Source organism: Notolabrus celidotus, chromosome 18 (genome assembly GCF_009762535.1).
Source record: "Notolabrus celidotus isolate fNotCel1 chromosome 18, fNotCel1.pri, whole genome shotgun sequence".
In the NCBI taxonomy this organism is placed as follows: Eukaryota; Metazoa; Chordata; class Actinopteri; order Labriformes; family Labridae; genus Notolabrus; species Notolabrus celidotus.
Window position 1 is genome coordinate 30,888,105 of NC_048289.1, and position 27,560 is coordinate 30,915,664.

Below are 27,560 nucleotides of genomic sequence, written 5' to 3' on the forward strand. Positions count from 1 at the left end.
TTCTTCTGGTCTCCCTCTCTTCTCTCTTTTTCTTAGACCTTTCTGGAGTCCCTGAGCTCCCTTGTCTCGTAGGTTCCTCTGGATCTCTGCTGCTGTGGACGTGCCAGACTCCAGCTGCTACAACTACTACTATCCGTCTCCCCACTATCATCTCTCTCTCTCTTCATCTCCCTCTATCCCTCTCTCCAACACGGTCTCAGCAGATGTGTGTCTAACATGAGTCTGGTCCTGCTGGAGGTTTCTGCCTGTTAAAGGAAGTTTGTCCTTGCCACTGTAACTTGCTAAATGCTGCAAAGTGCTCTGCTCATGGTGGATTAAGATGAGATCAGACTGAGTCCTGTCTGGAAGATAGGACTGGATCTGATCCTGGTCTTGATGTTGGGTCTTTGGTCTAGACCTGCTCTGTTTGGAAAGAGTCTTCTACATATGACTATTCTTCTAAATAATAATCTGTCTCTGATCACACCAAACAAACAAACAAACAAACAAACAAACAAACACACCAACGTCTCTGAAAGGACTTCTTTGTTGTTTTTGTGTTTTTATTATTTTGTTTCAAATCCAGGTCAACAGCATACAACTCCCAGGCTCCTCAGTAAGCTCAGAGGAAAGTGAGGACCTGCTGTCTCTCCAAGAGCATGCTTGCTCAGCAAACGGCCCCCGGATCAATAGAAAAGGAAAAGGTCACTGCCGTCTGTTAGCATGACATCAGATAAATCGCTCTGGAAAAATTCACACGGGGGAAGGGGAGAGGGGGGGCGAGAGTGATATCAACCGGCGAAAAAACAAACAAACAAGAGAAATCTTTTTTTTTCAAGCATTTTCAAACTAAAACTAGAAATCTGCTTTCACTTCATCAGTGGAATTACTGTCTAGCTCTTACGTAGTCTCATAAATAGTAAATCTGCAGCTGAAGGCTCGCCCTCTGAACCGAAGACCCCCCTGTCGTCAGTGCTCCTGAAGTTTGATCCCAGCCCGTGAAACCTCTTCATGTCATAGTGCATCAAGAAAAACTAAAGGAAGGGACGAGCGGACGTGAAGGGGAGGGAGATGTGAATGAGATGTGGAGAAGAAATGTCTTTGCTGTAGTCAATCAAACATTTCCTCTCTTCATATTTGAGACGTTGTTCATTCTTTATTTCCATCTGGTCTGCAGGTGATGGGAGAAAAACACCCCTCGACTCTGGCACCACACGAGCTCGGCCGCCTTTAATGTGTTTGTATTTCTCAGAATGAGTTCCCAAAATAACAAAATAACGAGCGCCTCAAAGTTAGACGTTAAAATGCCGATGATGTGAATCTACAGCTGAACTTTTATGACTTTGATGATCTGAAGTTTTGGTCCCGGTTTGAGTCTAATGAACGAATATCTGAACGTGATGCTGGATGAAGATGTTTGGAGTCAAATCAATGAAATGTTTCTCCTTTTCGGCCTCTGAACACTGAGATCCAACATGCTGGAACCAGTCTAAGCTCACTCTTTGAGTTCTGTAAGGATAGACTGAAGACAAGAAGCAGACGCAGCCATCGTGATATCCCCCGACCTCTATTTTTTGAAGCCTCCAGTTTAGAATTTTCTTGCGTTTTGATGCCAGAATTGAACGCACCTAGGGGGCGCTGGTGGCCAAATGGTCTAAGCGCCCCACATACAGAGGCTAACGTCCTTGTCGCAGAGGTTGCCGGTTCGATTCCCCGGCTGTCACCATTTCCTCCATGTCTCCCCCTACTCTCTACTCCCCACATTTCCTGTCTCTCTACAGCTGTCCTATCAATAAAGGCAAAAACGCCCAAAAATATAACTTAAAAAAAAAGAATTAAGAATTTTCTGTATATTTGATGTTTAACCGGACAATAACTTTCAAGATGCACGTTCTGCTGCATTGAATGAGAGATTTAGAGCATTCAATCTGCAGGAAAATGTTACAGAGGGAATAAAAAAATCGAGGCTAATTTCATCGTAGACTTTTCCTGTCGCCCCCTGGTGGCCTCCAGAAAGAATGCAGGTTGAGGAGCATTTATTAATCGCTCCACTGAGGCTACATCACCGACTCAAGGCTGATTTATACTTCTACGCAGCAGCAATACTACGCCGAAACACTAGAGGGCAGTGTGGTCTCTCTGATAGCCGGTCGCCTTCTTCCGGCCCCGCTACAGTCTCTGCTTCCTTTCCCACAGAGATTCAGAGCGTGTTGTGTTAATCTACAGCAGAAACTTTCACGACTTTGATAAAGATCTGAAGTTTTGGTCCAAGTTTGAGTCTAATGAACGAATATCTGAACGTGATGCTGGATGAAGATGTTTGGAGTCAAATCAATGAAATGTTTCTCCTTTTCAGCCTCTGAACACTGAGATCCAACATGCTGGAACCAGTCTAAGCTCACTCTTTGAGTTCTGTAAGGATAGACTGAAGACAAGAAGCAGACACAACCATCGTGATGTCACCAGACCTCTATTCTTTGAAGCCTCCAGTTCAGAATTTTCTTGTGTTTTGATGCCAGAATTGAACGCACCTAGGGGGCGCTGGTGGCTTAACGGTCTAAGCGCCCCACATACAGAGGCTAACGTCCTCGTCGCAGAGGTTGCCGGTTCGATTCCCCGGCTGTCACCATTTCCTGCATGTCTTCCCCTACTCTCTACTCCCCACATTTCCTGTCTCTCTACAGCTGTCCTATCAATAAAGGCAAAAACGCCCAAAAATATATCTTTAAAAAAAATAATTAAGAATTTTCTGTATATTTGATGTTTAACGGGACAATAACTTCCAAAATGCACATTCTGCTGCATTGAACGAGACATTTAGAGCATTCAATCTGCAGGAAAATGTTACTGAGGGAAAAAAAATCGAGGCTAATTTCATCGTAGACTTTTCCTGTCGCCCCCTGGTGGCCTCCAGAAAGAATGCAGGTTGAGGAGCATTTATTAATCGCTCCACTGAGGCTACATCACCGACTTAAGGCTGATTTATACTTCTACGCAGCAGCAATACTACGCCGAAACACTAGAGGGCAGTGTGGTCTCTCTGATAGCCGGTCGCCTGCTTCCGGCCCCGCTACGGTCTCTGTTTCCTTTTCCACAGAGATTCAGGGCGTGTTGTGTTAATCTACAGCTGAAACATGTTGCTGTTTATCGTACAGATTACATGAGGAATAGAGAGGAGGAGATGAAATACACCGCAGATGACAGGGAGCGGGGATGCGTAGGTACGGGAGCTACGTGGACCTCCAGCGTGGATTTGACGCTGAAGTATAAATCAGGCTCTAGATAAAGTCTACATTTCTGCGCCTGTTCAGCGCCGTCGAGGGGTTTGAAGTGCTTCTTAGAGAAGGAAATATCACGCAAAATCTCCTTAGAGGAAGGATGAACTCTGATCCTCATGCAGCCTGCAGACCAAGAGAGCAAAGATCGGATGTGATGGATGCAAAGTGAGGGATTGTTGTTGGAGCGTCAGTGATGGTTCGACTGCTTTGCAGCAAACCAAAGAAGAAGAGGGGAGTGACAAGCACCAGTAGTTTCTGGGAGCACCTCGTGGTGGAATCGGAGCTTATAGCTGATGAAATGAGCTACATGTTACGCCTGCTCGAGTTCAGAACAGCAAATCTTAAAGCTACACATTTTCCTCAAACCAGGGGAACCACAAGTCCTGCACTTCTGTGACTTCTGCATCTCTGGAGGTCGTGTTGTTACCTTTTCCAAACAGGGGACTTTGTTTTTAAAAGTTAACACTGAAAGGATAAAGTCAAGTGGAGTCACTCTGGAGCTCTTGAGAGTTTCAGGTCCGAGCTTTGACCCGATGATTGTACTTTAAGGGGGCGTGTCAAAGAGACCTAGAAACACCTGACAGAGTGGGATCCACCGTGGAGGTTCAGACTTTAAGGTATCGCTACAGTCAGAAAAAGAGAAGCTGAATTAAATATCAAATGTTTCTATACACACGAGTTTCCAGAAGACGGAGTGAGAGAGAGAGAGAGCGAGAGAGCGAGGGGCACTGATGTGAGAGAACATCCAAACACTGGAGTCTGTGGCTGTCGTCCTGAGTCACAGCAAGATTTATTCAAGGAGGGGTGATTATTCAGGAGGGGGAGGAGCCTCAGCCGAAAGTGCTTAACCTTAACAAACCCCGCCCCTTTTTGAAAGCCACTGTGAGGAAGGGTGCAAGAAGAAAGAAACAGTCTGGTTTTATCTGATTTACTCATTGAATTCGATGTAAACGAGTGCATCCCTTTCACGTGTCACAGCCGCCCGTGAGATGGAGGGGCGAAGAAAACAAAAACAAGAAGAAGAGGGTCCACGTCTCGCGGCTGGTCCTGGTGCGGTGATGTCATCGGCGAGGTGAGAGGAGGGCTTGGTGGGATTAGAACAGGGCGGAGACCGATGGGGGGAGGGGAAGGGTGGGGGTTTAACTTCGGGGCAGGCTGCACATCTCACAGTGCTCTGTGCCAGGCTGGTTCATGAAGGTGCAGTGGAGGCAGGACCACATGGCCGAGGAGGAGGCGGGGGCCGACGGACCGCCCATGGCCCCGTAACCCAGAGAGCTGGAGGGCTGCCCGCCCACGGTACCTGGAGGGACAGGAGGGAGGTTACAGGACGGGCATAAGTAATCACTTGTGTGCAGACTGAAGCCGCATCAGGCTGATGGACTGTGGCGAGGGGCGGAGACTTACTGCAGAGCTGCTCGATGGTCGCCCACTGCTCCGACTTCTTCCAGGTCTGAGCCAGGTCCTCGTTAGAAGTTCTCACTGCGTCTAAAAGCAACCCGATGCTGTCCTGCAGAATCAAACAGAAACCTCCATGATGCATTCAGGGACACCAAGCAGCTAGCTTTCTGTTTTTAAAGGAAGTCTGATCCTGATGTGATCCAGCAGCTCTTCATCATCCCGACACAGAAAAGCATTTGTATTCCATGAGACAGACTTTGATCGGGATGATGCAGTAACCACCTCCAGACCTGAACCACGTGTGTTCACAGTCTGACCTATATTCTGTAACATGAATCAAAGCCTTATGGAAACTGACACATGAAGCTGTGACTCACTCTTAGAGGCATGACTTCGTTGGTGACGAGGAAGAGGAGCAGGTGGAAGTCTGACACGATGTCCAGGAATGCCGTGGAGGTGCACTGGGACAGGTACGTGGATAAACTGTGGAAATCCTGCAGACACACAAAGAACGGAGACAGGATCAACTTCACCTGACCTCTGGAGGAGGAACTGGAGCCAACAGGAGACAGAGGAAGAGACGAAGTAGAAGTAGAGGGGAGGAAATCTGACAGATGGTTAGAGGTCATAAATCGGCTCCTTTCTTTCTCTGGGTTTGTGCCTTTTATTGCAGCAGACATCAATAATCACATGTTTACTTACACAGGCTTAAATCGACTTAAAAATATGTGGACTGCAAAGTAAAGAACACGCCTGCCTCTGCTCTTCAGACTTCAGACATATATGAACTCAAATAAGAAGAAAAAGAAGGTTTAAGACAAGCTTTCCTAACTTTGTGGTCACTTGGAGTTACTGGGGATTGATCAATAATTTAAAATAAAGTCTGATCATAATAATTCAAACAACACAAGCAATGTTTCCTCAAAGTAATCTTCTGTTATAATATAACTCAGGATGGTATCTTGATCAAAGCGTCAAACACTGCCTGACGAAGCGTAAATTTCCCACGGTCCCTAAATGCGACACGTGATACATCCATCCATTCTCTTGACCGCTTATCCCGTTAGGGGTCACGGGGGGCTGGAGCCTATCCCAGCTGGCTTCGGGTGGAAGGCAGGGTACACCCTGGACAGGTCGCCAACCTATCACAGGGCTAACACAGAGAGACAGACAACCACCTACAGGCAATTTAGAGTGATCAATCAACCTGAGCATGTTTTTGGATTGTGGGAGGAAGCAGGAGTACCCGGAGAGAACCCACGCACAGGGAGAACATGCAAACTCCACACAGTAAGGCACCCGCCCGGCCGGGGATTCGAACCAGGAACCTTCTAGCTGTGAGGCAACAGCGCTACCCACTGCACAACCGTGCAGCACGTGATACCTCTTCAAATATAAAGAAAGTTCACACAGCGTGCTTTAAAAGGGTCTGTTTCTGAGGAAGAAGCGTTTCAAAATGCTGTTTGAGACTGGATCTTACGTCAGACACTCGACGTCTTCAGCAAGGTGTTCAAGCTCAGCCGTCCAATCAAATATGGTGAGTTAAGAGAGATCATAATAATTCATAAGAGACGTGACAAACTCTGGAAGTTGGCTCTTTCTTATTAAGATTAAGTTTCGGATTTATTCAAGTTGTGTTTGACAGCATGAATTTTCAGCCGTGTAAATCTAAGCTCACCTGGCTGCAGATATCCCTCCAACAGACTTTAAAGTTGATATCCATTCCCTCAATTACAGAATTTAAAGGTGACATATCATGGAAAATTGACTTTTTAATGGTTCTCTACCTGAAATATGTGTCCCTGTCTACAAACCCCCCGAGAATGAAAAGAATCCATTCTGCCCCTGTTCTGATTTCTCCACCTTTCTGTAAATGTGTGCTGAAACCAGCCGTTTCAGACTTCAGTGTTTTTGTTACGTAACAACAATATCCGGTCTGTAACAGGAAGTCAGAGCTCGGAGCTTGTTCAGCCCATAGACTGTATAAAATACAACTCAACCCCTCCTCCGTTTTTCATTCCCTGCACACATGTGTGCTAACAAGGAGCTTAGGAGGGAGGCATGCTAGTTGTAGGCTGTCTTAATAAACACAAAGGTCGCTTTGACTCCCCACGTCTGCAGATTTGAAGATCTAGTGGATGATTTTTATTTATCATGGATAAGTGCTAGCGCTAGTTAGCATAGCCACATAGCTACATGTTCGTAGCTGTGTACCAAGACACACGTCGACATACTGATAAATAAAACAACAAGAAACACTAAATCTGTGACCAATGGTTCAGAAAGGTCCTGCTGCAGGCGCCTCTCCGTCAGGATCAGATTCTGGATCAGATTCAGAGGGTTGAAGTAACGCGATCTCTGAGCAGCCGTGTATATTCAGCCAACATGTAAACATTAGATCAACGTGCTGGACAGCCGAGGCACATCCACTTCCTGAGGGGGCGTGGTCAGAGAGAAAACAGAGTGTTCTGATGAGGAATGAAGAAGAGGGTTTTTCAGGCAGACCAAAATCTGATTTCAAAGTGTTTTTTTGAGCATAAACTTTAAAGACATGTTTTGGGGACCTCTTAGACCAATATATGTTGATGAAAAAAGCGTGATATGTCACCTTTAAGACTTTGATCTCCGACCACTGTGTCTCCAACTGTATCTGTTTTAATGAATCTATTGTTTTGTGAATGATTGTGTTTGTTCGTTGTTTCAAAATGTACCTGTGATCTCGAAATGAGGGGAACCTCAATGTCTTTTGGAGAATAAATAAAGGTATTGAATTGAATTGAATTGAATTGAATATCCTGCACATAAACAGCCTGAATGTGGTCTCAGATGAATGATTACTCAATTATTATGTGACTGAAAATAAAATATTGCAAGAAGTTGTTCTCAACGTCTGGGGTCGCCTGAGTTTTGTGACATCAGATTGAGTTCAGGAGCCGAATAAAGGCTGGGAAGCACCGGTTTGAAAAGGTTTACTTTAAAGGGGACATATCACGCTTTTTTCATCAACATATATTGGTCTAAGAGGTCCCCAAAACATGTCTTTAAAGTTTATGCTCAAAAAAACACTTTGAAATCAGATTTTGGTCTGCCTGAAAAGTCATCTTCTTCATTCCTCCTCAGAACAGTCTGTTTTCTCTCTGACCACGCCCCCTCAGGAAGTGGATGTGCCTCGGCTCTCCAGCACGTTGATCTAATGTTTACATGTTGGCTGAATATACACGGCTGCTCAGAGATCGCGTTACTTCAACCCTCTGAATCTGATCCAGAATCTGATCCTGACGGAGAGGCGCCTGCAGCAGGACCTTTCTGAACGATTGGTCACAGATTTAGTGTTTCTTGTTGTTTTATTTGTCAGTATGTCGACGTGTGTCTTGGTACACAGCTACAGCTACGAACATGTAGCTATGTGGCTATGCTAACTAGCGCTAGCACTTATCCATGATAAATAAAAATCATCCACTAGATCTTCAAATCTGCAGACGTGGGGAGTCAAACCGACCTCTGCCAGAAAGGCAGCAGGACCTTTTATGAAGGATTGGTCACAGATTTAGTGTTTCTTGTTGTTTTATTTGTCAGTATGTCGACGTGTGTCATGGTACACAGCTACAGCTACAGCTATGAACATGTAGCTATGTGGCTATGCCAATTAGCGCTAGCACTTATCCATGATAAATAAAAATCATCCACTAGATCTTCAAATCTGCAGACGTGGGGAGTCAAAGCGACCTTTGTGTTTATTAAGACAGCCTACAACTAGCATGCCTCCCTCCTAAGCTCCTTGTTAGCACACATGTGTGCAGGTAATGAAAAACGGAGGAGGGGTTGAGTTGTATTTTATACAGTCTATGGGCTGAACAAGCTCCGAGCTCTGACTTCCTGTTACAGACCGGATATTGTTGTTACGTAACAAAAACACTGAAGTCTGAAACGGCTGGTTTCAGCACACATTTACAGAAAGGTGGAGAAATCAGAACAGGGGCAGAATGGATTCTTTTCATTCTCGGGGGGTTTGTAGACAGGGACACAGATTTCAGGTAGAGAACCATTAAAAAGTCAATTTTGCATGATATGTCACCTTTAAAACGAGATGACATCTTTCTTCCATATTTCTTTTAGTTTTTAGTCTCTAAATTTATACATTAATGTTGCTGGACACTAATATCTGTCTCTTTTTCTTCCCTTCACTAAGACAGCTTGAATCAAAAGGTGAGAAGGTTTAAAAAAACAAAAAAACAGAAGTGAATCCATAAACTTCTTACTTGTGTCTCTCCAAAGATATCCCGGTTCTCGATGGGGAAGCGCTGCGTGGAGCAGAAGGTGTACTGTGGGTCTTTTGGGAAAGTGGTGGTTATCTATAGAAAGAAAAAAGAGAAGTTATACAGACGGATAAAAGCAGAAAATGTCTTGAAAATTAAAGATGAAAATAAAGGTCTCACTCACGTCTATAATAAGGTACTCCACGGGGAGAGGCCGAGATAAAAACGTGACGTCATTTCCAAATTTATCTTTGTCCTTTAGGATGAAAGGAGGGACAAATAAATACCTGAACACCTGGATCCTTAAAATACAGAACATGAAAGACTGAAGACATCTTACATTAGTCACGGTTTGAAACCTTACCTTGTAGAAGACGTCGGGTACGTACTGCTCAGGGCTGGACTCTTTAGCGTAGCCCAGCTCAGGCGCGTCTTTGCAGGGCAGTAAGCACTCGTCTCTCACCAGAGCCATGCACTGATTGGACACCTGGTATCCCTCAAAGTGTACCTGGTTATCTGGACCTCCTGCACACAGAGAACAGGGACACACAGAGGCATTGAGTCTGTATCTACTTCTCAAAGCAGCTGTGGAGAAGGACAAGGTCAGACCTATCTCCCTGTAGCACTTTAGGGGGCGGGGCCTGCGATGCTGAACGTTTCTGATTGGTAGAGCACCCGCAGTGTTTTTTATTTCACCCTACTGTTTAATAACTCCTGAACATCGGTCTTCTCTGAGCCTGATAGTGAGAACGCGTCTGTCAGCTCCCGGTGTTACAGTCTGAAGAGTGACCCTGTAATCTGGAGACCTTCAGCTGAACGTGTTCTCTTTGTACGTCCTCAAACGTCTTTAGACCATCATTAAATATCTGATGAGGATATTTTGAAATCTTAATAAAAACTAAACTAGTTTGCATTCCCAGGAACTCCCTCTGTGTTTCAACAGCTGTGTAAACTCCACAAACACTGACACATTCAGCTGAAGGTCTCCAGATTACAGGGTCACTCTTCAGACTGTAACACCGGGAGCAACTCAACCCCTCCTCTGTTTTTCATTCCCTGCACACATGTGTGCTAACAAGGAGCTTAGGAGGGAGGCATGCTAGTGGCCCGTTGTTGTTTGAGTTTTCAGGCCAGTGACGTATGAGGCGTTTTGTGACCGTAGGAACTTTACCCCTGAAATTTGTGCGTTTTGACCGGCGGACCCAGGGTCTAAATTTGGTTCAGGGGTCGATAATCTCCCCCCTAAGAAGCCCCTGCAAGGAGGGTGGTACTTTTCAAAGGTCCGGGACTTTCGGGGGCGGGGCCTGCAATGCTGAACGTGTCTGATTGGTAGATTAACCTCAGTGTTTTGATTTCTCTTTGTATGTCCTCAAACATCTTTGGATTATCATTAAATATCTGATGAGGATATTTTGAAATCTTAATAAAAACTGAACTAGTTTGTATTCCCAGGAACTCCCTCTGTGTTTCAACAGCTGTGTAAACTCCACAAACACTGACACGTTCAGCTGAAGGTCTCTAGATTACAGGGTCACTCTTCAGACTGTAACACCGGGAGCAACTCAACCCCTCCTCTGTTTTTCATTCGCTGCACGTCACTGGCCTGAGGACGTACAAAGAGAAATCAAAACACTGCGGTTAATCTACCAATCAGACACGTTCAGCATTGCAGGCCCCGCCCCCCAGAAAGTCCCGGGACCTTTGAAAAGTACCACCCTCCTTGCAGGGGCTTCTTAGGGGGGAGATTATCGACCCCTGAACCAAATTTAGACCCTGGGTCCACCGGTCAAAACGTCACAAAACACCTCATACGTCACTGGCCTGAAAACTCAGACAACAACGGGCCACAGGAACCATTTAAGCTCCTTGAAGAGAAGTTCCTGGAGCTAAAAGTTCCTGGTGCCAGATGTACAAAGAAACAGTCCAACAATAAATACCCAGAGAGAAGTTGAGCACATAACTACAGGCTTGTTAAGTAATCATTATGTCAGCGTGCGGCTTCACACGTGGTCCTCGTTTGTAAACCAACGCTCCGTCTTTACACGAGGGAGAGTGAGACAGACGGACTCTGGACTGTTGGCTTTACATGTGTTGCGGTGACATCACCCTTGGCCATCGCTGCCTCATTAATGCAAATGACAGAGATGAGGTCACGGCAACATTTGGTGGTCTGACATGGGAGTAAGAGGGGAGGGTGAACGTTTGGCCTTTGTCCAGCAGACTGTGTTTTTATTTAGTGTAACACAAGACAGACTGGAGGATACATCACCTTCTTAATGACTGTACAGAGTTCTTTTTAAGTCACACCATGCACAACATTATTCATATCAAGGCTTACATAACAAGCGCCTCATCTGTGAGACAGAAAGGAGTCGGATTATTTTCTCTGATGTTCTCTTAGGTCTTATAATTAACACATTTCCTCCTGGCTGAGGATGATGTGCATGTGGTTTGGACTCTCAGATGTACTTTCTCAAACCAGATTCTGGAGAATAATGAGGAGAGGCTCGATCCTTTCCTGTCTAACGTCTCCCGTGTTCGACCCTGACAGCTTCAGTTTCTGTTTAGGAATCGTTTGGATGAAGCTTTCTGTTTTTGTAGCGTTCTTTTATTTTGTTCAGGTTGTGTTCCTATCGTTTCTGTGAGGGGTAGTTTAATGTAAGTTTAGGTTAGAGGGCAGCTACAGGATCTAATTAAAGAAGCAAGCGGCGATGAACGGGCCCTCGCACACCCGCAGCCGCCTCCTACGCGAGCCGCCGCCACATGTAAACCCCCGCCTGATATTTGCCACCACATGATGCAAAAGCAAAATCTGAGAATATATACTGGCTTAGGTGGTGCAAATGTTTTAAGTTTTTGGCAGATTGCTAAGAAAACCTCCGAACTTGACAGTGTGCCACGCCCACAATTTTAATCTGAACAGAATTCATTTAACAATAATTTAATCCTCAATATGTCTGCTATAGAATGTGCCTTGTTTGGACTGAATTGGAGAAAAACTCTAGAAGGAGCTCTCAAAAGTATACACCCTTATTTGGGCGTCATTCTTCACATTCAAAGCTGTATGTGCGTTTGATGCCCCGCCTCAACGCCTGCCACGCCCACAATTTTTGTCTGAACGGAATTCTTCGAACAGTTTTTAATCGTCAATATGTCTACTATAGGTTACCGTTGGTTTGGACTGAATTGGAGAAGTGGCTTCGGAGAAGATAACGAAAGTATGCACCCTTATTTGGATGCCATTTTCATGTTCAAAGCTAGGTGGCGCTCTTCCTGTTGAGTTTGGGATATGGGTGCGAGAGACTTTTTGTGCGTCCTGATGCCATGAATATGCGTAACATTTTTAAGCATGTAGCTCAAAATAACCCCATATAAAGAGGGGTTTTTGAAAACTGTAGGGGGCGCTAGTGAGCACATTTTTTCAACTTTTTTTGCGAAACCCATAAAATGTTGCAATTTTCCCCAGGACTGATGAGTGTGTTGGATGAGGTGAAATTACGTGCATTTAAAGTCACAAAAATCCATTTTCCAACGTTTTTTTTTTTATGCCCCGCCCCAAAGTCTGACACGCCTACAATTTTCGTCTGAACGGAATTTGTTCTGATAATTTTTTCTCGTCAAGGTGTCTACTTTAGGTTGACCTTGGTTTGGACTGAATCAGAGAAAAGCTCTAGAAGTTAATAGCAAAAGTATGCACCCTTATTTGGACGTTTTTGGAGCCATTTTTGATTTTCAAAGCTAGGTGGCGCTCTTCCTGTTGAGTTTCGGATATGGGTGTGAGAGGCTTTTTTGTGCGTCCTGATGCCATGAATATGCTTAAAATTTTCCAAGCATGTAGCTAAAAATAACCACAATACGGAGGGGTTTTTGAAAATTTTAGGGGGCGCTAGTGAGCACTTTTGGGGATTTTTTTTGGCGAGACCCATAAATTAGTAAATTTTTCACCGGGCCTGATGAGCGTGCAAAAATATCCGCGCTTTCATGCACGTTCAGGGGTCCAAAAAATGTGTTTGAAGTCGCGCGACAAAGAATAAAAATCGATCCTTAGAAAAACAACAGGGCCTTCGCCACCAGCGGTGCTCGGGCCCTAATGACCCATTAACACAACAAACCGTCATGATGAGCGGTAAATGTTCAGTAAATGTTGACTTATTTCAAGAAGCATCTTTTATAAGGAGAATGAAGACTAACATAAAAGACAATCATACCTGTCGCCACCACCGTCACAAACTTGGAGCCGAAGGAGCCGTCTCGAGAGAGTCTGCAGGGGTTAGAGTGATGGTTCTGGAAGTATCCTGCCGTGATGCACTCCTCTGCGCTCAGATAGTGAGAGTCCTGAAGGAAGAGAAGAAGTTTATAAAACATTCAAAGCAGCAAAATGTTGTGCTTTAAAGAAGAAGAAGAAGAAGAAGGCATCCTCACGTGGTTTCTTACGAAGCGGACAGTTCCTATCCGTGTGTCCTCAGAGAGAAGGTCGGTGAAGATCCAGCCCACCTGAAGGACAGAGCAGAGAGAGAGAGATGGTGAAGAGAGGAGATAAAACCTTCAACAGGTCAGGATGAAGGGAGTAAATAAGAAGCTCAAAATGTTGCTGTTCTTGTGCTGCTCAAATGTAAACATCTGCTGTCATCCTCAGATGCTATGAGAGTAAACTGAAGGTCTTTGAACTTTAGATGATTAATCGACAGCCAAAAATCTCATCTTGGTTTTTTGCACATTTTGTACACATTTCACTTCTTTTTGATACTTTAAAGGTGACATATCACGCTCTTTTCATCAACATATATTGGTCTAAGAGGTCCCCAAAACATGTCTTTAAAGTTTATGCTCATAAAAACACTTTGAAATCAGATTTTGGTCTGCCTGAAAATCCCTCTTCTTCAGTCCTCCTCAGAACAGTCTGTTTTCTCTCTGACCACGCCCCCTCAGAAAGTGGATGTGCCTCGGCTGTCCAGCACGTTGATCTAATGTTTACATGTTGGCTGAATATACACGGCTGCTCACAGACCCGCGTTACTTCAACCCTCTGAATCTGATCCAGAATCTGATCCTGACGGAGAGGCGCCTGCAGCAGGACCTTTCTGAACCATTGGTCACAGATTTAGTATTTCTTGTTGTTTTATTTGTCAGCATGTCGACGTGTGTCTTGGTACACAGCTACTAACATGTAGCTATGTGGCTATGCTAACTAGCGCTAGCACTTTTCCATGAAAACTAAAAATCATCCACTAGATCTTCAAATCTGCAGACGTGTGGAGTCAAAGCGACCTTTGTGTTTATTAAGACAGCCTACAACTAGCATGCCTCCCTCCTAAGCGCCTTGTTAGCACACGTGTGCAGGGAATGAAAAACGGAGGAGGGGTTGAGTTGTATTTTATACAGGCTATGGGCTGAACAAGCTCCGACCTCTGACTTCCTGTTACAGACCGGATGGCGTTGTGACGTATGAAAGAAAGATGGAGAAATCAGAACAGGGGCAGAATGGATTCTTTTCATTTTCAGGGGGTTTGTAGACAGGGACACATATTTTAGGGAGAGAACCATTAAAAAGTCCATTTTGCATGATATGTCACCTTTAAGACAAAAAAAGTCACAATAATTGGAAGATTCATCAAGTAAAAACCAGGCCCAATCCAGCCGAGGTGAACCTGTCAGAGGAAACTGGAAGGCCTGATGTCAAAATAAGGAAGTGACAAAAGACTGCTGACCTTGCGCAACCCCAGTTTGGCAGCAATTTCGTCCACAGCTGCAGCTTTAGGATCCTCCACCAGTTCCAGGCTGTTCTGAGTGGCGTTCTGAAACGCAGCAGGGAACAGGTGACAGGTTTAATCAGGACTTCATGTAACCGGAGAAGAGAGAACTGAGAGTGGGGGTGAAAGCGTCCGCCTCACCTGTGGAGGCTCGTAGATGGCAGCCACCTCCGCTCTGATGCCCAGAGGGATGTCTTTGTGCTCAGTGTACCGGCCGTACAAGTACCCCATCCTCTGACTGCCCGTCTTCCTCCAGAAGTCCAGGAAGCGGTCGGCGATGGTGTGGTTCTCAAACATGATGTTGTCCACATGTCTGTATTTCTGGAGGGACAGAGACAGAGACAGCTATGAGTAAGTTTCTGCAGATATGACGAGGCAACGGCTCAGATACATTTTCTAGAGAGGAAGAGGAGACATTTAAATATCTTTACACACACGCAAGGAACCTTCTGCTTTGTTGATGCAACATCTATCACACTCAGAGTCTTCCTGTGCTTTGTCATGTGCATTAACTGTCATATTAAAGTAAAGAAACACACACTTAGGGAATGCTTCTTAGAGAACTATTTCTGCAAACCGAAAATTCTTTGGAGATCTTTTGTTTCAGTCGTATTAACTTCACATATTTATATCCTATGTGCAAAGTTGTCACACCTCCCCAATCTTTCTATTTACCTCCAGACGTGTATCATCTGAGCCGTGGGTTTCAGAGTAGTGTAAAGAAAAAGTAAAACTGAAATCTGATGTAAAATGTTGCTGAACATGAGGACGACGAGTTCCCCCAACAGTACTGACATTCTGGTTCACACCCATGTCCCCTCCCGCCTAGATTACTGCAACTCCCCTCTTTTTGGTGTACCAGACAAATCCATCCATAAACTTCAACTGGTTCAGAACTCTGCTGCCCGCATCCTCACCAGAACCCCCCTCCAGCAGCCACATCACACCTGTCCTGCAGCAGCTCCACTGGCTTCCCATCAAACACTGCATCATCTTTAAGATTCTGTTTCTCACCTTCAAGGCCATCAACAACCGAGCTCTTCAGGACCTCATTGAGCTCCTCCATACAAAAATACCCACCCTACCCTAGTCTCAGGTCCTACTCTTCCACCCAACTCATCCTCCCATCTGCTCGCTTGACCACCATGGGGTCGAGAGCCTTCAGCCGCTTGGCCCCCCCGCCTCTGGAACTCTCTCCCCCAGGACTCATAAAAGTCCACCTCTCCCACCACCTTCAAATCCGGCCTCAAAACTCACCTTTTCCACCAATCCTACTCTCTTTAATCTGTCTCTATGGGACTGGAATGACTTCACTTTGTTGTTCTGTTGTATTTATGTGTTTTTTACTGTTGGTATGTTGTAAGGTGACCTTGAGTGTCCAGAAAGGCGCCCATAAATAAAATGTATCATCACTATTATCATCCCTCTTGTTGCCTACCTGTCTGTTCAGTGTGATGGCACTGGGCTGGCATTTGGTGCAGATCCCCTCCGGCCAGGGAGGGTGGCCCTCGCAGCCCGACTTGATTTTACAGCTGATGTTCTCCAGAGCTGCAAACTTCCCTCTGCAGGAGATCAAAGCGGTGTTACACTTTCACAGAAACACAACCTGCAGCTTGTATTTCAACGTAAGGAATTAAAAGCCTCTCACTTATCGGCTCCACCGGTCAGCTTGCGAAGGTACGCGTGGAATGACATGTGCTTGACTGGCGGGTCGAGGTGATTCAGGTAGTCTTCGTCAAAAGGCTGAAATATTAAGAGTTTGAATGAGTGAAATCAGAACACACGTGTGTGAGGAGCCAGAATCAAGACTGGTTCTCTTACCTCTAATGGTACACAGTGCACACATTTTCCAAGGGCACCATGGCGACATCTGCAACAAGAAAAGAGTCATCATCAGCTGTCTGACATCTGTGTTTGTGTTTTCATGCCAGCAGTGGATCATCCTCTTACAGTTGAGGATCTTTGTTCCTGTAGATCTTGCCGTCTTGCTTGGTAAGATACTGGTCGATCTCGTCCTCCTGGACCTGGGGCGACGAGAAGGACCGGGGCATCACGTGGGACGATGAGGAGGACGAGGACGACGAGATGGATGATAGTGATGAAGATGAGTGTGGGGTTGCCGTGTCCATCACCTCCCCTGAGGAGGAAGAGGAGGCTCCTGAGGGGAACAAGTAAAGCATGTCGCCGTGCCTGCGGAGGAGAAGAGACAAAAGAACACAGAGAAAGGTAAGTCTAGGGAACTTTAAGACATTATGTTGATTTAAAAACACGCTGAGTCAAAGATTTTGCAACATTTTTCACCAGAAATTAGAAAAATGGACTCTAAATATTTAATGCATTTAAAGAAACTACTCAAGGCTGATGAGTGTTTGTATGTTTTTTAGGAAAAGCTACAACACATATCTAAATCTGAGGCTGGAAAAAAAAAGTATGACAGGTGTTTTTATTCCTAAAAGCAGAACCAAACTTGAATGAGGGACGAGTTGCAGGATTTTGAGGCTGCTGGTTTTACTCACTTGATCTTAAGCAGGCTCATAGTTTTGTTCTGGGAGAGGATCTCTCCGGTCTTGTTGCGGTTCAGGTAAATAGAAAACCCATTGGTGTTGAACCCGAACTCTTTGCCCACCTGAGAGAGAAACAGAGTGATGACACAGGATGAAAATGTAGCCGATCCATCCATCTATTTTCTTCTGCTTATCATGGAGGTAGCAGTCCAAGCAAATTGACCCAGACATCCCTCTCCCCAGCAACACTCTCCAGCTCCTCTTGGGGAATCCCGAGGCGATCCCAGACCAGGCGGGAGATATAATCCCTCCACCAAGTTCTGGGTCTTCCCCGGGGCCGGGACGTGCCTGGAACACCTCTAAAGGGAGGCGTCCTGGAGGCATCCTTATCAGATGCCAGAACCACCTCAGCTGACTCCTTTCAACACAGAGGAGCAGCGGCTCTACTCTGAGCTCCCTCTGGATGTCTGAGCTCCTGACCCTCTCTCTAAGGCGGAGCTCAGACACCCTTCAGAGGAAACTCATTTCAGCCGCTTGTATCTGAGATCTTATTCTTTCGGTCATGACCCACAGCTCATGACAACAGGTGAGGGTAGAAACGAAGACCGGCTGGTAAATTGAATGCTTTGCCTTCCAGCTCAGCTCCCTCTTCGCCATGACGGTCTGGTACATGCTGCACCAATCCGCCTGTCGATCCCAAGCTCCATTTCCCCCCCACTCACGAACAAGACCCCGAGATACTTAAACTCCCTCACTTGGGGCGAAGTCTCTCTCCCCACCGAGAGAGAGCAATCCACCGCTTTCCGGCAGAGAACCATGGCCTCCAACTTGGAGGTACTGACTCTCATCCTGGCTGCTTCGCACTCAGCTGCAAACCGCCCCAAGTCCTGCTGGAGGTCCCAGCTCGAAGAAGCCAACAGAACCACATCGTCTGCAAAAAGCAGAGAGGAATATCTGAGCCCCCAGAACTAGAGACCCTCCTTCCCCCTGCTGCGCTTTGAGATCCTGTCCATAAAGATTACAAACAGGATCGGTGACAAGGGGAAACCCTGGAGGAGGCCAACACGCACTGGGAACGTGACCGACTTTGTGCCAAGTATGCGGACACACCTCTCACTTCGGTCGTACAGGGATCGGATAGCTCACAGTACCCCACACAAGAGCCCCCGTGGAACACGATTGTAGGCCTTCTCTAAGTCCACAAAACACATGTAGACTGGATGGACAAACTCTGATGCCCCCTCCAAGAGTCCTGCCAGGGTAAAGAGCCGGTCCACTGTCCCACGGTAAGGACCAAAACCACATTGTTCCTCCTGTATCCGAGCCTCCTTCCCAGTACCCTGGAGTAGACTTTTCCTGGAAGGCTGAGAAGTGTGATACCCCGATGATTGGAGCACACTCTCCGGTCCCCCTTTTTGATTTAAAATGCAGCCCCAAACGGTCTAATATCCAAAACAGCTGCTGTGCTTTGAAGTTAAAGGCATCATATGCAATGTCACATAAGATGTTCTTTCCTTTGGGCTTCAGAAACAGTCAGATCAATAAGCACCAGAGAAAAAGGTTCACGTGTAAAAGTGTCAACTGCCCAATCAATGCCGATCAACCAAAAAGCAGATTAGCACAGATCCTCTTGGCACGGGAGGGGAAACTCAGCGTGTAGGAACTCCTCTTAAGGTCATCAGAGCGAGCCAAACTTAGCTTTTAAGAGCGCAGCGAGCCGGCAGAGCACACCACGGCACTTCAGTCTCCACCGAGCAGGCAGACAATCAGCCGGATGACTCGCTGCTGTCTGTGTTTCATCACTTAAGGTCTGCTTCACTCAATGACTGTTTTGTGCTGTAAACATCAAAACAACCCTGTGCAGGATTGATCCCATTACGGCCCAGCACTGTGAGACATCAGCACCGGATGTTTTCAGATCAGTGTGGGTGAATCTAAAAAGAGGAGCGCTGATGTTCTTGGAGTATAAATAATATAAGGAAGTGTGAGATGAAACTGTCGCAGAAACTCTCTCTGAGCTCCTTTTCTTCCGTCTCTGCAGCAGAGATCAAACCTGCAGGGCTCAGACGGTCCCTGCCCTGTCTGCTGCAACACACACCCAAGGTTTTCCATTCCAGCCATGGCTGACTGCATGTCGGCAGACACTGAAGACTGCTCCTCTCATTGATCTGCAGGCTCCACCACCCTGCCTCGACACGGATACATACATTTTTAATGAGGAGCTGCTGCAATGCTCTGCTCTGATCAGTCACGCTTCTATTTTAGGTTTTTCAAATGGAAGGAAGACCAGAAGGAGAGCTCACATTACGCCTGTTTTAAAATCTTTACATTGCCTGTGTCTTTTCGTATTGAGACTACATGTCAGAGATGCTTTTAGTGTATAAACCAGGAAGGCCTCTCAGATCCTCTCTTTAATCTGTTCCTCAGAGGAGAACAAAAACATTCAGTGACGCTGCTTTCAGCCATGACGCTCCTAAACTATGGGACAGCCTGCCGGAGGATCTGAGGGGAGCTGATGGAGATAATGAGACTTTTAAACATAAACTAAAAATGTCTTTATTCAGTCTGGCTTTTTATATAGGGTTTTACAATTTTATTACTTACTTTTTATTATTATATTGGTTTAAATGCTGCTTTATTATTTTATTAATGTTTAATGTTTATTTTATTATTTATTTATTTTAATGTATCTAATCAGCTTATTGACATTTTTAGCTTTCATTTTATTTTAGACACCCTCTCTACTTTTAATAGTAGGCTTCAAACTTTCCTTTTTGATAAAGCTTATAGTTAGAGCTGGATCAGGCTTGGACAAGCTTTTGTCATGCTGCTATAGGCTTAGACTCCCAGAGAAACTGGCGCACTGACACACTGGGATCCTAGCTCACCCCCTTCCCCCCCAACCCCCTCCTCACTTACTTTAACTCTTCCTGTCCCATTAAAGTTACTAACCATAGACCTTTCTGGAGTCCCTGAGCTCCATTGTCTTGTATGTTCCTCCTGCTGCGGACGTTCTGGACTCCAGCGGCAACAGCTCCTACTACTCGTCTCATCACTATCACCTCTCTCTCTCTTGTTCTCCTCTATCCCTCTTTCCAGACCCAACACGGTCTCAGCAGATGTGTGTCTAACATGAGTCTGGTCCTGCTGGAGGTTTCTGCCTGTTAAAGGAAGTTTGTCCTCTCCACTGTAACTAGCTAAATACTGCGAGGTGCAATGCTCATGATGGATTAAGGTGGGGTCAGACTGAGTCTGATCCTGTCTTGGTGTTGGGTCTCTGTTCATAGTTTGACATAGAGTGGTCTAGACCTGCTCTGTTTGTAAAAGAGTCTTGAGATAACGTTTGTTGTGATTTGGCGCTATACTAATAAAGATTGATTGATAGATTTTCAGCTCTTATCCTGACCCTTTTTTAACATATTTATTTTATTATTTATATTCTTAATATTAATTTGACTCTTTAACTTATTTTAATTACACATATGTTATTGTTGTCGGTGTGCATTAGTCTCTATTTTAAAATCCATTTTTGTTTTCTTAATGTCTTTATGCCATTATTTTATTTCTTCTTCTTTCTTGTTTTCAGTCACTGTAAAACTCTTTGAATTTCATTTGATTTGTATGAAAGGTGCTGTATAAATAAAGCTTGATTGATTGATTGATTGGTTGATTGGTTGATTGATGATGATTCAAAGGATTATTTCAACATCAGGTCAGCTGGAACCAACCTGGAATCAAGACTAAATATACATCTGTTCATCTCATACTTATTCCCCCACCCTTGTTGGCTGCTGTGCCCGGGTTTTAAACCAGTACAGGTGTGATGAGGCATAGATGCAACAATCCTTTATCTTCCATTAAGTGAAACCTTTCACCTGTATCATCATTTTTAAGACTGAAAATTAAACGGCAATTCCCCAAGCAGATGCTTCAAAGAGACTCAAAGAGGCCACAAAGAATACGTCTTGTCTTTTAAATGTTTGGAAATTATATTTAAGGCATCACTTTCTTGCTTTTAAACAAACTGAATGATAATCAGAGCATGAAACTTCTTATTTTAATCATAAGGCGTGATGAAAAGCTGACAAAGCAAAGCCTCCACTTCATTCCTTCCACACACACCCTGACAGCAGAGCAGGACTGAAGCACTCTGGTGCTTTCCTCGCCGCTTTTGAATAAATGAACAATGAGCGGGCGCAGGCAGCGAAACACAAGAGAGCCCTGTGACAACAATGCTGTTGAGTGGAGCGTCTGTGTGAATGTAAAAAAAAAAAATGAATGTGAGGTGGTCTTGTGTGTTCTGCAGAAATAAACCTAAAGACTCGCTTTTTAACGTCTGAATTATGTGTGACGATCTGATTCTATCAATAGCGTAAAACATGCACAAAGTAAGAGAGTGTTAGGCCTGCATGATTTAAAGGAGAATATGTGATGAGGAGGAAAATTGTGCATTATTGTGACAACTATATGAAGTGTGTGTGAGTTCTTTGATTCACACAGTTCCTCTCTTTGCAGCACATCCCCCCTGAATCCAAAAAAGCTGCATGTTGTAAAAGCATGGCCGTTAAACTCAGGCCGCCATTAAACAAGCCAAACGTGCACATGCAGAGTGAGAGCGCGTTGCATGTTTACATAACATACTGCTCTTTGTTTATTGTGATGAATTCACACTTCTGTGATGTGTTAGTTAAACCATGAAGCTGTGATTAATGCACAGACCCACGATGGTTTGAAAGCTGTTACACAACGTACCTTCTTCAGAAACGCAGACGCCGTCTCCCTCTTGGTGGAAGCAACTTTCCTCATCCCATCGGGGGATTGTACCCTGACGATCTAAAGGAGAGACAGACACTGCAGTCAGTACATTGTGATACTTTAACATACATATGAAACAATCAGCCATGACATCATGTAGTCCTGAAGTTGATGTGTTGAAGCAGGAAAAATAAGCCAGTGTGAGGATGTGATGACGGGGCCAGAGCGTCTTCTAAACTGCAGCTCTTGTGGGGTGTTCCCAGTCTGCAGGGGGTCTGTTAAACCAAAAGAGGTCCAAGAAAGAAGAATGGAGGAAGAGGCGTGAATGTGTGATCTAACAGAAGAGCTACTGGAGCATAGGGCTGTGTAGCTGCAGACCAGGGAAGTCAGAGCGTCCACCTTCAAAAGCTCCTACATTGGACACATGAGGATCAGAACTGGACCACGGAGTGAGGGAAGAATGTGGCTTACACAGGACTTCCACCAGATCCGTGTCTGGTCTGTCTCTGATCCGCTGCGGTCCAGAGCAGGACTGGCGGACAGCTGGAGTCATGTGACCGAGGTTTCCCCACAGTAATCCCTGAATCAAGGATTCTCCTCCTCCTCCTCCTCTCCTCATCCATGTTGTCTTTCTGGTCCTCTGAAAACCTCTGACCTGTTGACTCCAGGCCTGGCTCCGCTCATCATGAGCTACCAGCAGCTCCACTGTCTGCTTAGCTTTAAATCCACCCAGGATGCATGCTAATGCTGCATACAGAGTGCTAGCTAAGTTTGTTGGTAATGTGAGGCTTGTTGGAGAAGAATGAAGAAGATGCTGAAATGCTCTTTAAACTTGGAAGAAAGACGGTCAGTGAATCTGACATTTAGGAGGAAGGAGCAGAAAGTAAAGGCTATCTCAAGCTTCTTACAGCCGATCAGGGTTGATATGCTTCTTGCACAAAACTGTAGTCCATAATAACACAGGACTTTCACCAGATCCGTATCTGGTTTGTCCAATCAGCTGTCCGGTCCGGCTCTGTGCTCTCTCGTCTACAACACCCACAGGTTGCGTTTTCAGAACGCAGCGCAGAGCTGGACCGCTGGACAGCTGGAGTCATGTCAATCAAGGATTCTCCTCCTCCTCCTCCTCTCCTCATCCATGTTGTCTTTCTGGTCCTCTGAAAACCTCTGACCTGTTGACTCCAGGCCTGGCTCCGCTCATCATGACTTTGGTTTGTTGTTGTTGTAGTTAAGTGAAATACGATCTGGTGATAACACAGAGTGTTTTATTCTGAAAATTAACCGGATGTTTTCATTTTGTTTTGGTGAAACCTGACTTCCTGTCCCGCTCCATCTGCTCTGTTGAGATTGATGCGTCGTGCTCCGGCATCCGGACAAAAATAAGTCTTGTGTATCTGATCCGGAGGACTCCGACCTGCCGGATCAGAGACGCAGCCGGAACGCAACGGAGTGGATCCAGTGGAAGTTAACACACTGACTAGAATAGAAACCTATCAGATCCGGTGCTGTGAGGGATCGGAGATGGATCTGGTGGAATTTGGCCGTTAGAGGAACATGACTGTCTGTGGGATGATCTTGAAAACCAAGTCTGATCTATGGAGGCTTGGATCAGCCAGATAAGCAACTTAGTGCATTCTCCCACCAGTGAGGAACATAATGTATAACCATCTCAGAAGGAGATGAGGGACAGAGGGGGTCAAGGGCTGAAAAGTTTGGGACAACAAATGGGTGATTGACGTCTACCAGGATGTCTCTCTCCATCTTGGTTCTCAAGCGGTCTCTCACTTTGAGTGTGACCTTCTTGAGCACCTTCATGGCGTAGAGCTGGTTGACATCAGGTTCAGACTTTAAGGATCCGCTGCCAACATGTTGGTTTCTTTGGGGGGCGCAAAACACTGAGAGGGGAGTCTTGAAATGCCTTCCAAAATCAAAAACTGCATAAAATAGCATTTTTTTTCCATTATTAAACAACTATAAATGAAAGTAACGGTACAACTTTAAATAAAACCATGCAAATAAAATCTAATTTCGACTTTTTTTCATTGCCACATGACCTCTGAGGTGACTGAGCCTGATGAACAACCTGCCCGTGAGTGTATTCTCACAGTAGTGAGGAACATTTCACCATCTCAAAGGACAGAGGGGGTCCAGGGCTGAAGAGTTTAGGAACCCCTGGTCCAGTCTGGTGCCCCAGACTGGAGACCCCCCTGTTGTCCTGAGGTGGTTAAATGTTGCTCACAGCTGCATGAAAGACAAAAACACCTGCATATTTCTTTGTATTCTCAAAAACCCAGAAGCAGAATAACTTCCTCAGAGGTCACGTGGCAACAAAGTAAAGAAGGAAATTGATTGTTTTTTTATTTGCAGAAGTTCTGATCTGAAGTTTAGCTGCTATTTATGTAATATGTTTACAACAATGGATAAAATATGCAATTTTTAATCATTCTTAATTTATTTTTCTTCTTTAGGAAGTCATCTCGCGACCTCCACTTTGGGAACAACTGGTTTAGAGAAGTCAACATCTCATCAGGGTGATAGATCAGCTGATTGGGGCTCAGTTGTCTCTCAGGGGAGTCTTGAAATGAGGGTTCGATTCCACGTTAAGCGGTCGGTGTCCTTGGGCATGAACCTTGAACTGTCCCTGGTGCTGTGCCATCGGTGTGTGAATGGGATTAGTCAACATAGCAGCCTCTGTAATCAGTGTATGGATGAGGTGTGACAGTGACATGTCATGTATGTAAACACAGTCTATATACAGTTTCATAATGTGATGGCTGATTGGTGTGAGTGAAAAAGTGAAGGTCTTGTACAAATCCATGCATCTAATAAATGTGCCACACCTGCAGGTATTCAACAAACCTACTGAAACCTTTAACTTTCAACATCTAACATTTTAGTTTTCCTACATTTCTGAGTGTTTCATGAACCTCACATAGGAACTTAGAGAGCTCACAGTTAAACTTCTACCCTGCACAGTAACCTGATAATGATTCCCTGAGACTTCCCCACACCTGTCAGTCACAATGAGGACTCTCTCCCCTCTCTCCCCTCTGTACAGTCAGTGTCAGGGTATCATGACAGCGATGACAGTGCAGAAAAGTCATGTTGACGTTAGCTTTCCATCATAATGTGTATAAACTGTGAGGCTAACATGCTGCTGAATATAACCCACACCACAGTGACTTAATCCTTCACAGCGTGGGGGCTTAACGAGACATCAAAACACACTTTTAATGATCCAACAACAAACAGCTTCCTTTAGATTCATCGAGAACATCTCAGCTGCTGTCAAGCTAACGAGTTAAGGGAGCTCCACCACCCTTAAAGGGTGATCTCCTGCCCGGGTATAAAGCCTCTCTGTTACCCAGAGATGACTCTTTATATTCGGATGTTGTCAGCTTGTCAAAGAGCTAAGATTAGCCGGTTAGCTTCACAGGCCTCAGTCTCTCTCTAATGATAGCGAGCTAACGTTAGCCGTGAAGCTAATTCTGCTGCCTCATCACTCCAGGCTAACAGGCTAACAGGCTAGCTGCTGTTAGCTGAGTCGACCCCTCGGTGCAGAGGGGAGCAGAAGGCGGTAAACTCACGATGGTTTCCTCCATGCTGCTCGGTTCAGAGCTCCGGTGGATTCCTCCGCGCTGGTAGAAAGACACGATGAGTAGAAAAGTCACAGAGCGATAGAAGAAGTCTGTCAACGAAACTCCATCCCACAACTCAAACACCGGGTGTAGCAGACATTAGTGACCGACCGTTACCAGCGGTCCGACACGGAATCCAACACGGCGGAAACAAGGACACACAAACTCAACGTTCCGCTCTGAGGTCGAGAATTAGTATTTTAATTTAATTATTTTGTAAACACCCTGTGACATCCTTGACGTATGGAAGACCGTTTCCGCCAATTGAAAATTAAAAAAAAAAATTTTTAAGGAAAAGTAGAAGAAAAATATATTTTTTTTTTAGGAAAAGTAAAAAGAAAAAAAAAATTTGGGGGGGGAAGAGTAAAGGAAAAAAAAAATTTTTTTTTTGGAAAAGTAAAAAAAAAAAATAAATAAAAAAAAAAAATATATATATATATACTTTAATATATATATTTTTTTAGAAAAGTAAAAAAAAAATAAAAAAATTTGGTCTTAGAGGTACGGAGCATGACATGCTACTTTTTTTTCTAGGCTGCATAAACATTACACAGAAGTGACAGCGTGGACAAAGGAGACACCAGACAGAGTGATGAAGCAGCAGAGGAACTTATAGCGAGTTGAAAACATGTGAATATGTTGGAACCATTTCCCTGTAATACATGCAATGAAAGTATCTAAACCTGTTACCTGTTTACTGAGTTACCCTGACAGAAAGAAGAGTATATGAAAGATATGATTACTGTGGATCTGTGGGAGGAGGTTACACTACCGTAATCTAAAACAGCAGCTAATCACACTAACGCTGAAAGAAACATTTTTTTTTTTTTGGAAAAGTAAAAGAAAAAAAATTTTTTTTTAGGAAAAGTAAAAAAAATTTTTTTTTTTTTTTAGGAAAAGTAAAAAAAAAAAAAAAAAAATTTAAGGAAAAGTTAAAAAAAAAGATATATATATATTTTTTTGGGAAAAGTAAAATAAATTTTTTTTTTTAAGTTTTTTGCTTGTATGCTTCTAGCCGTATCATTTTTCTTGAGAAAACATCAACGCAACCACTGATGCATATTCCATAAGGCCATCATAGCCATCTATATGCCATACCTAGTTTGGCCCACGACTGATACACACTCTGTCTCAAACTGTTGAGCACACACAGTTCTATCCCCGCTCCCATTCATCAGTCGCATCAATTGACGCACAGTATTCTGTCTGTATTATTCTGGCCATCCAACATATCTCATAATAATGACTTGGTATCTCATAATTATGACATAGTATCTCATTATTATGACCTAATTTATTATTTTGTTTTATTATTTTTTTTAAACTGGCAGAAACGGGCTTCCATATTGTCGTTAGTCTAAAATTAAAATTATATTTAATTTAATTCAATTCAAATTCTTCTTTTTCCTGTTTTAATTTATTCTATCATTTTGTTATCTGAAACTAAAATTAAAAATGGTATTAAAAAAAAAAATGCATCCCAAACATACAATACAAAATTACTAAATTGCACTACGGAAGCCCTAAAGGGACCTAAATACTTTTGTTTTCTTTGTTTTCTCAGAATAAGTTATTTTTGTTGTTATCTGGAGAATACTTTAGGATAAGAGATAAGATAAGAGAGTCCTTTACTCGTCCCACAACAGGGAAATTCAAGTGTCACAGTAACAAAGTAGGCAGTGCAAAAAATAAAAAGCAAACAAGAGCCTATGAATATCAATTATTAAAAAGTTATTAGCAATTAAAATTAAAATTAAGATTAAAGAGGTAAAAAATAACATATCTTACAACATATATATATAAATTATTGGTTATAGAGTCTGACCACTGCAGAAGAAAAGACCTGCGGTATCTCTCCATGAGACACGGCGGGTGAAGAAGCTTCTTAGTGTTGTTCTGGTCTCCTGGAGGGGGTGTGACGTGTTGACCATCAGAGAAGAAAGCTTTGCTATCATCCTCCTGTCAGCCACCACCTCCACAGGGTCCAGCAGGCAGCCCAGGA

At 44.3% G+C, this 27,560-nt stretch overlaps 1 protein-coding gene across 1 annotated transcript; it reads right to left on the reverse strand.

Annotated features, from left to right (window-relative positions):
- Positions 1-521: 521 nt before the first annotated feature.
- On the reverse strand, positions 522-25,705 carry nploc4 (NPL4 homolog, ubiquitin recognition factor). The gene is made up of 17 exons (XM_034707601.1): positions 25,508-25,705; positions 21,918-21,998; positions 17,178-17,287; positions 16,612-16,851; positions 16,483-16,531; positions 16,310-16,404; positions 16,100-16,223; positions 14,803-14,982; positions 14,620-14,706; positions 13,334-13,405; positions 13,120-13,246; positions 9,276-9,436; positions 9,096-9,167; positions 8,915-9,007; positions 5,033-5,149; positions 4,662-4,764; positions 522-4,557 (listed from the first exon to the last, which is right to left on the reverse strand). Exons 1-17 carry the CDS (start codon positions 25,520-25,522, stop codon positions 4,397-4,399), a joined length of 1,887 nt encoding a protein of 628 aa, XP_034563492.1. The 5' UTR covers positions 25,523-25,705; the 3' UTR covers positions 522-4,396.
- Between the last annotated feature and the right edge of the window lie 1,855 nt (positions 25,706-27,560).